The 10,421-nt window shown below is 42.5% G+C and overlaps 1 protein-coding gene across 1 annotated transcript; it reads left to right on the top strand.

Moving 5' to 3' along the window:
- The first annotated feature begins 599 nt into the window (after positions 1-599).
- On the top strand, positions 600-2,944 carry LOC147883379 (glutamyl-tRNA reductase 2-like). Its single transcript, XM_087399901.1, has 3 exons — positions 600-869; positions 955-1,196; positions 1,304-2,944. The coding sequence occupies exons 1-3, from the start codon at positions 629-631 to the stop codon at positions 2,432-2,434; spliced, it is 1,614 nt and encodes a 537-aa protein (XP_087256027.1). The 5' UTR covers positions 600-628; the 3' UTR covers positions 2,435-2,944.
- The last annotated feature ends 7,477 nt before the right edge of the window (positions 2,945-10,421 follow it).

Raw genomic sequence — 10,421 nt, 5'->3', positions numbered from 1 at the left:
GTATCGCATGGATGCTCTGTGAGGGTGGAGGAATTGTTAGCGAATGGGAGGGACCCCCCTCGTGTTGGAAGTGAGCCAGGTCATGAGAGGATGGGGAGATGAGGATATGACAGACATGAAGACGCATAATCTTGTGTTTCTTCTTCCTCTTTACTTCATCTTCATCTTTGGAGTTTTTGGCCAGGCATGGGCGGCTCCAGTTTGTAAACACCCTAATAGGAAGGATGGGCCCAGACATTGAACAAAATATTTTTGTCGAGCCCATGAGGCTGCCCACTCCATGGCCAGTTAACTCCTCCAATTGCTACATATGATTGCCCCATTCCATGCCCTCCAACAATCACAGGTTGGTGCCATAAATTAGCAGCCTGGTGACTTCCAGGTGGCGGCCATTCTCCAATTCTATTTCCTGGTCCATGGGTGGGGCGAACCCAGTGGTTGTTGTATGAAGATTTCGGAAGGTGTAAGGGGTGTCGCAAGAATGCTCAGTGTGAGGGTGGAGGAATTATGGGCGAATGGGAGGGAGCCACGTCATGGGAGGATGGAGAGGAGAGGATATACCAAAGGCAATAAGAGGTATCTTCCTCTTCATCATCTTCATCTTTTTAGAGTTTTGAAGCTTTTGGCTATGGCGTCCTCCCTCGCCATAGCCTCCCTCTTCTCCTCCTCAGACGATTTCCGCCTCCTCTTCTCTCCCTCCAATTCCTTCCACCCCCTCTCCCCCTTCCTCCGTTCTTCCCACCTTCCTCTCCCTTCTTTTGGCGCCAGAGCTAGCTCCGATTCCGCCGATTTGCGCCTTCACATCACCCAAAAAACCAAGCTCGCCAGCCTCTCCGCCCTCGAGCAGCTCAAGAATTCCGCTGCCGACCGTGAGCTTCCCCAACCGCCTGCTTCTTCCCTTGATGATTTGGTTGTGTTCCGCTCTAATATTCGTCCTCGAATTCCGCAATGTAGGGTATACGAAAGAGAAGAGCAGCATCATCGTGCTCGGCTTGAGCGTCCACAATGCCCCTGTGGCAATGCGCGAGAAATTGGCCGTTCCTGAGGCCGAGTGGCCTCGCGCGATTGCGGAATTGACTGCACTGCCGCACATCGAGGAAGCTGGAGTGCTCAGCACTTGCAATCGCATGGAAATTTATGTGGTTGCTCTTTCTTGGCACAGGGGTGTACGAGAGGTCACTGGTTGGATGACAAAGGTACGTCTTTGTTGCTTTTGATTGCTCTAGCAAGTCGTACCATCAGCATTGCACAAACCTAGGATTGCTCACATAGATTTCTCGATCGGCTTCGTGACGATTTGCAGACGAGTGGCATACCTTTGGGAGAGCTCCGAGAGCATCTGTTCATATTGCGGGATCGGGATGCAACGCAGCACTTATTCAGAGTTGCTTCCGGTCTAGACTCTCTGGTATTGGGAGAAGGTCAGATTCTCGCCCAAGTCAAGCAAGTATACAAGATTGGCCTAACTGCAGTGGGATTTGGGAGGAACTTGACTGGACTACTGAAGCAAGCGATCACTGCTGGGAAGCGTGTGCGTAGCGAAACGAGTATAGCCGCAGGAGCCGTGTCCGTCAGTTCTGCGGCCGTCGAATTAGCGGTGATGAAGCTCAGCGACTCTGGATTCTCCCAAGCTCGAGTGCTAATTATTGGAGCTGGAAAGATGTCGAAGCTACTGGTTAAGCATCTACTCTCTAAGGGCTGTAAAACGATGACGGTCGTCAATAGGAGCGAGCAGAGGGTCATCGATTTGCAAGCCGAGTTCCCTGAGTCTGAACTCGTTTATCAGCCACTTCAAGAACTGGTGAGCTCAGCCGGGGCCGCAGACGTTATCTTTACGAGCACAGCCTCAGAAACTCCCTTGTTTTACAGAGAATCAGTGGAAAGCCTTCCACCTGCAGGAGAAGGCGTAGGTGGAGTAAGGCACTTCATCGACATCTCTGTGCCCAGGAACGTAGCTCCCTGTGTGGCTGAAGTATCAACAGCTCGATTGTACAATGTGGATGATCTGAAGGAGGTTGTGGCTGCCAACAAGGAAGAAAGGAGAAGGAAGGCTATGGAAGCCCAGGTGATTATCGAAGAAGAATTAAGAACCTTTGAGGCTTGGAGGGACTCTCTTGAGACTGTACCAACCATCAAGAAACTGAGAGCATATGCTGAGAACGTTCGGATTGGTGAGCTGGAGAAGTGTCTGGGCAAGATGGGAGATGAGCTCTCCAAGAAGAACAAGAAGCTTGTTGAGGATCTGAGTAGAGGGATTGTCAACAAATTGCTACATGGTCCTATGACTCATCTCCGATGTGATGGAGCTGACAGTAGAACTGTAAATGAGACTCTTGAAAATATGCAGGCCTTAGAGCGAATGTTCAATCTCAAGTCAGACATTCCTTCTCTCGAACAACAATTCAGAGTTAAAGCTGAACAGATTCAGCAATAGATGTCAGGCTTTGTATCTCAGAAACCATGCCTCCATGAGAACTCAGGAGAATACTGGGAGTGCTTTCTTTTGGCACTCTTTTCCATTGTTGAAGTTAATTTGTTCAAACCCTGCAGCCTTCAACCAAGAATAAAGCACAGCAGCTCTCTTTCATTCCCTCGTCTTCAACAGGGCACTTAATAGCTGCATGAAGATCCTTGTACTAATATAACATACATACCACAAGAGGCCTCCACTGACCTGCATTTCACTTGTGGAATAATGGTTCTGAAAAAACCGGTCTACAAGAATCCCTGTGTATGCTGCCTCTTTAGCCTCTGTGCTGTCAAACATGATAAACAGCAGCTCTTATCTTTCAGTGTGCCAGATTCACTAGTGCTTTACTTTAGTCTTGCCCTCGCTTCTGTTGAAAGCAGATGCAAGCATGTGGGATGAAAAATGCAGTTTGGCAGGGAGGGAATGCACATTTCACGTTAACTAATCGAGTTGTCACGGTTATACAAGAACTCCGTTGTTACCCTATTCCACATCGTGTCTTGCTATTCTGGCTACCTTCTCAACACGTTGCTGTGATTTAAGTAATAGTTTTTGCATTTGCCTGAGCAGGAGAAGCTTTCAAGTTTCATTGTCCAAATGCTGTGGGCGTCGTGATATAACTTCTTTGTTCAAAAGATTCCCATCACTTTCCAACTAGACTGTTAAAAGTTCAATGAGCAGCAGTTACCAGTGCATTTTCATTTGTATTGCAGTCAGATACGATAGTAAGAATGCTTTTTGATATAGAAAAGCTAGGCGAATGTATATAATTGTTCTTTCAAAAAGTTTAAACAAAGCATAATCAAGGTTGTGCGTCTCATGAACAAAGTTTTCGAATAGGATTACCGTCATGAACAAGATGAATGGGGATCGGCTGACAAGAAATGGTTCTGTTGTATGCTATTCAACTCCAGAATCATGGTAAGGAAAGTTTTCAAATAGGATGTTTACAGAGTAGAGCCTCCCATGACTGTCCATGGTGCATTGAATGCATCTGGGCTGTGGGCTCTTAGTGTGCGGCCAATCTTGCCCATGCATGATCTATGGACATTGCCCATGGTGCACTACTCTACCCTAATATAAGGAGGACCATCATTTTCAAAACGTCTGAAAATGCCCACCAAGTGCATAAGGTGAAAGGCCAACATGACAAGCTGGAATTTTTAAAACTCCCCGATGTCTAGAGACTAGAAGTGAAAGGAACCACACAAATGAAGAAGAAAAACAATCCACCACTATAATTTGCAAAGGAGGTGACTCACAAGGCTGATGTGTCGAAGTAAAAGAAGCCATATAAATAAAGATAACCGGAGAATCCATCTCCAATCATTGTGTTGCTGACTTGGTTGAGGACCTTTGCTCTGATGTCCTAGTCTAGTGGTCAAAACGGGTGCGTGTGTTTGGAGTGAGCATGAGTGCGATTGTGAATCCCAAACCGACTATCCAACCAACGGTCGATAGACCATGAAGGGGTGGGTGAGCAAGAGCACGGTGACCAAAAGGCATCCTTTTTAAAAATTTGCAAGCTTATCCATGCAATCTTCCTAGAGCCTTAGCGAAAGGGCAAAGTTGAGCCATAGCACCTTCCCTATATTTTCGAGCCTAAAAGCTACTCTTTCTATGACGATAGATAAAGTGCTAAATCCAAGGGCTTCCATAAACGCAAAGTGTCTTAGCCATAGATCTCCATGTAACAGTGTTTAGCTTTGCAAAAAAATTGTGATCTATGGTTAGTGTTTAGCTTCACAAAAAATTTGTGAGTTTCCTATCATCCATGATGTTGTACAAGTAAGCTAATGTCCCTTTCAAAGAGGGTCATCCATGATCACCTATTCGTCATTCAAGGTCATCCAATGTTACCAATCTTTCAAAGGGGTCATCCATGATTATCTATTGCTCATTCAAGATCGTCCAATGTTATCAATCTACATCTTTGCGAATGCAAGCAGGTTATCCATGTTGACAAACCAAAGAACTTTCACATCTATTGAATGTGCATATTGCCCACACTATCTTTTTTGGAAACAAAGTGTTTGAACATTTGATGTTCATTGGTTGATTATTGTGTGTCCTCTCAAGGAAGTCTTAATCTATTATAGATCCATATATTTAGTTTGTTCCAAATTGTGGTCCATGGGAAAGGCTAAACTATCCTCTTTTCTTGCAAGCTTCGACTGAGCATATCGTTATCGAGTAAATATTCAAATTGGACCTAGTCTTCAATAGATTTTCAAGTACTCAAAGTCTTGTCTTTCTACAATTTTTACAAACAAAACTAAAGATTTTCTCACTCTGACATTTGACATCTGATGATTTATATGCCATACAAGTGACATTTTTCATAGTTCCAGTTCTATAATGAGGTAGTATGTTCCAATTCATGTTCCATCTTCATCGACAATCTTTTTTAGATGAATACTTGAGTTTGTCAAAGCTACAAGCTGGCCAAAAAAAATTAGCATCAATTCGGCACCTTGGCCACCACTGCATGCTAATTTATCTTCTTTATGTAGAACATACATCGAGACATTGTGGCTCAATGGTAACTCCTCTAGTTTTAAGCATCTCCACTCCTCACCAAATAATAATTAGATGGTCCTCATAGATTAGGACATCCTAAGCCTTCAATTTTATGGCACAGTAGGAAAATATTCCACATAAAGACATCTACAGTGGAGCACTCTGTCATGAAGAATTGTTGGCTTCACTAAGCCTTTATACTAGAGCACTGAATCACCTCACAACAAGCAAGCCTCAAAACAAGCAAGCCTCAACGATGATTATCTTCAATCCTTCACCCAAATGCCTCATCCTTCAACACGAAGCACCAATGGTATGGATAATCTCCTACAAGGAGCATTAATAGGCTAAGCAATAGCCTACTCATTGCTCTATCATTCACACGTGAATCATGATGATCAAGAAATATGATATTGAAAATGATCTACTAACAATCTACAAAATGGTATACATGGCTGCCTACTATGAAAGTTAGATCTGATTGATCTAGTGCCAACCAAGGCGGAATAGGATGCAACCAATTCTACTAAAGCAAAATGCAATTATGATTCCAAGGAAACTATTACCTACCAATAATTTGATTGAACTTATTCTAATGCTCATCCCAGGCTAAGCAATAGCCTACTCATTGCTCTATCATTCACATGCGAATCATGATGATCAAGAAATATGATATTGAAAATGATCTACTAACAATCTACAAAATGGTATACATGGCTGCCTACTATGAAAGTTAGATCTGATTGATCTAGTGCCAACCAAGGTGGAATAGGATGCAACCAATTCTACTAAAGCAAAATGCAATTATGATTCCAAGGAAACTATTACCTACCAATAATCTGATTGGACTTATTCTAATGCTCATCCCAATGCAAAAGATAGAAGAAATTACAAAAAGTGTTCTTAAGTTTAGCGAATATTGAAATCCATAGACAAGTTGGCACTAAAATGCAAGTGTCAAACAATGCTTGCATACAATCAAATATTCATCATTGTCCCATTATGGATAATGTTTGATCTTGTGTCAATGAAGATGTTTTCTCTTCTCCCTCAACTTGGACCATTATGTCTTTAGAAAAGTTCCTCTTTTTGATGTGTCAATCATGGATGCCTTCCTGCTCCTCTGATTTATGCTCCACGATTCGACTGCTCTCACCCACAATTCATCAATCTTTATCTAATTATCTAGCATGCTCTTTAGTGCTTCCTCCTATCCATTCATTTGATGCATTGCTCCCCTAGGCTTGGTATGAGAAATTCCATTGGCACTATTAAATACTATTTGAAAAAGACATGTGTCTAGCTGACCTTAAAAGTTGTTTTGTTGTAGTGTATGGTCCCAGTCACTATGGTCCTCTCACGGCAGTCTTACAAAGGATGTTCTTGAGCACCTTGCTCATGGCCTTTTTCTTTCCCATTTTCCCTTGGATAGTAAGTTGTAGATTTCTATGAAGAATTAGGAACCTCTTCATCATGATTTGTATCACTAAACTCATGGAGTGAACCTTTGATTAACATGATTTCAATAAGGCATCTAAACAATTTTTCTGCAAAAGTCTTGTTGCACTTTGTTTTGTGTTGTCCCTTAAAGCCTTTTATTTTTCTCATTTGGTGACATAGTCCAATGCCACCATGATGTTCTTGATCCCTCATGGATGTTGGTGACTTTCAATGGGCCTATAGGCTATGAAATCTAGTCCCCACTATGTGATATTTGATCTTCCAACTTTGCTCTACCGATTGGTTGGCCTATATTACATCTTTTTCAATGCTTCATTATATTTGTGTACAATGTACTTTGCTATAGTCAAGCTTTTAGTATCTTCCTAACTGTCACCCTCTTGCAATGCCTTGATGACATGGCCCAAAGCATAGGCAACCCAAATGCATGTCTAAGAGATGAATCTACATGTTAAAGCATGCTTCATAGCTCACACAGACATGAAATAGATGTGATACTATGTATGCATTACACTTCTGGAATGGACATAAACTCATAATTTGCCTTTTTTCTTAAGGACAAAGATGATAAGGCAGAGCTAGGCATCCCTATTTGTGACATAAATGAATTGAGCTCGTATAATTTGGTCAAGCTCTTTACTATTTTTGCATGGTTTTGATTCCTTCTATATCTCTATTATTGTATTGGTTTAGCATCTAGAACCAATGGCATACGATGTTGGCAAATATTTAGAAGAGGTACATCCCTCAACTTGGTATATTAGTATTGCATTGCATCTGCCAAGGGCATTAGACAATGATTGTTATTGTGGCCAAACTACCCATGGTTTGTGTTTCTTATCCACACTTATCCGTGGAAGAAGTATTAGATATAGGATGCCAACTAAAGTGAGTAGTGTAAATTCAAGGAGATCTTAAATCCTTTATTCATAAGGAATTCACATTTTTTTCATTTTTTCCTCACATTTTCCTAGACTAGGCATTCTTGCTCCATATGGTGGGATTCTTAGGGCTTCCTTATGCAGTTAGTCTTTCTACATATGCTAGATGCTCTTGTTGTTTGGTAATTCTCAGTTCAAGCATGACTGTACTCATTTTAAAACTCTTTTAACATGGCCTCTAGAATAATTTTCTTATTGCCTCTTTGTGAATATGACTCTTGATAGTTTCATTGCTCAGGACCTCAACTATTGTGACTTTTCCCTTCAATTCTTTCATAATTTCTAAGATTACTTGCATCTTTTCATGCCATTTATTTCTCCATTCATGTCGAGTCTAGGCTTGGTGGTGTTTTTGCTAATGCATGTACCTGAGAGTAGGTTATTAGATTGGCTCTTGCCATGAGAAGCTCAAGGATATTTGTAAATACTAGGTCACAATCACTATCTAGATCTACTTTTTGGCACTCTATATAAGTTCTTGATAGTTTCACATGTTCATGCCATAGTTTACATTTTAACTTGACATGGCCTTCCTCCTTACAAGAATAGTATTTCACTTGCCTTCCTCAATCCAAGTTTCTTCTTGGTCTTCCATATCAGGATTGATGTCAAGCATTTCCATCATGTCACTCATTTGGGGAGGGTTTGTTTTAACACCTTTATTAGGGATATGGTTGGCAACCACCATTCCCTTGGTTTTGCAGGTTTGCTAGCATCCTCAATCCAAGTTCTTCCTTGTATTTCCATATCAGGATTCTAATCTCAAGCATTTCCATTGTGTCACTCAGTCTGGGGGGAGGGCTTGTTTTAGCATCTTTATTAGAGATTTGGCTAGCAACCACTATTCCTTGATTTTGCTAGCATCCCCAATCCAAGTTCCTTCTTGGTCTTCCAAATCTAGATTGATCTCAAGCATTTCCATCATCACTCATTCTAGGGAGGGGATTTGGATGGCAACCACCATTGCCTTGATTTGGCTAGCATTCCTCATTGCTACAACTAGTCTTCAGAAAGGCATAACACAACCATCATTCTCTAGGTTTTACTAACACTCCTCATCGCTATAACTAGTTTTCACATTACAAAACTTGGTATGATGCTCTTTCTCAATGCGACCATGCTTTGAGCACTCATTACATCATTTCTCATTTGATTTGAGATTTCCTTAATGTAGAGTTATTGAAATGCTTTCTTTGTATTTGTTTCCATCAAGGATTTAATTTTCATCACCTTCAACATGTACCACCTTAGAAGAAACCTTCTCATCCAAAAACAATGTCCAAAATATTTAAGGAGACAGCAAGGTTTTTCGGTTAGAGAAAAGGAAATAGGTTCCACTTTATCAGAGATGCCTATCGAAGCAATCACAAGCTGGCAATTCATCTATGGATGGTAGGCAGGGCAGCTTGAAATCGATCAAAATCCTGTCGTAGAATATTAGGGGCTGTTGGAACCATATAAGCAGAGTGGTTGTCTTTCTATTCTTAGGAAGGTAAACCCTAACATAGTCCTGCTTCAAGAATTAAAGTGTGGGGAGAAAGATTATTTTTGGTTCTCGGTTGGAAAGATTGGGTTTACAGTATTCTGTAACTGTCTCGCCCAAGGTAAAGGGGGTTCTGGGGTTCTGATGCCACTCCCATATATGGATTCCATGCTAGATGAAGTGGCAGGGCACAAGTCTTACTCATTTCTAGACGGGTACAATGGATACAATCTGATTTGGATGGCGCTCGAGGACCATCCAAAGATCGCTTTCATTACAGCTTGGGGGGTATGTGTGTGCACGGTCATGTGGTTTGGATTGCGGAATGCACCATCGATGTTCCAGTGTGCTATGCAAGAGATCTTCGGGGAATATTTAGCAGATTTCATGACAATCTTCCTAGATGACCTCAGCTTGTTCAAGACCAATGCCAATCACTTGGATCACTTGTGACTATGCTTTCAACATTGCAGAGAAGTGTTGTTCCCAAAGAAGTGTGCATTTGTGGTCCGAAGTGGCCGCCTGCTGGGGCATGTGATCAACACTGAAGGAATAGCGACGGACCCTGATAAGGTGGCAACAATCATGCAGATGCTAGCACCAGCTAACCTGAAAGAATGCCTTCAGTTCTTGGGTTAGATATGATGGCATGGGCGCCACCTCTGATTCTTGGCTCACATGGCCATACCCTTGAATGCCTTGGCGCATGTGGAGCCCAAAACTTCTGTATGGTCTGCAGTGTGCGAGAAGGCATATCAGCAGTTGAAGGTGCAACTTTCCAAGGCACCTATCTTGATTCCTCTAGATTGGGAGAAGACCTTCCATGTGTTCATGGATACCTCGGATCGAGTGATTGAAAGTGTTCTAATGCATTAGGATGAGGCGGGGTTGTTCCAACCAGTCTATTATGTAAGTCGCAAACTATCATCGATAGAGCGGAATTACTCAGTGATAGAATGTGAAGGCCTAGGGATGGTTTTATCTGTGAAGAAGTTTCGCCACTACCTATTGGGGTGCCATTTTACATTTCATGTCGATTGTTCAGCATTGTTGTACTTGGTCAAGCAGCATAACTTGATCGGAAGGCTGGCAAAATGGATGCTACTAATCACCGTCACCTGCCCAGTTGGAGGCATATGGACGCTATATGATTCAGCTGTGCGGCAATGGATAGCTCAGCATGCCAAAGGAGTGCAATTGGAGGAGTTGTGGAGAGAAAACGAGGACTTGCAGATGCAGAACACAGCCCTTCAACAACAGCTGGCCTAGGCTCAACAGAACGAAGCTCGACTCTATACACTGAAAGAGTAGGTCTGGAATGCGGAGGAGTCTGTGGACCAGGTCTGCATGCTACATGAAGAGAGCCTCCATAGCACCTTTGCAAAGTTGCACAGCAAACAGACGTTGGACGCACTGACACATTTCCTAGAAATAGTTTTGGGACAGTGTCCGTCAACATGGAGCAGCTATACGACTTTGCGGAGGCAACTGTAACGGGTCCAATTCCTATCGTCACCGAGTCGCAGCAGGGCACCACAATGAGTGG

The sequence above is a fragment of the Dipteris shenzhenensis genome, chromosome 28 (assembly GCF_047967505.1).
Source record: "Dipteris shenzhenensis isolate YYH24624 ecotype China chromosome 28, Dip_SZ_1.0, whole genome shotgun sequence".
Classification (NCBI taxonomy): domain Eukaryota; kingdom Viridiplantae; phylum Streptophyta; class Polypodiopsida; order Gleicheniales; family Dipteridaceae; genus Dipteris; species Dipteris shenzhenensis.
Note: the sequence above shows the minus strand (reverse complement) of the source record. Positions and strands in the feature narration are given on the sequence as shown.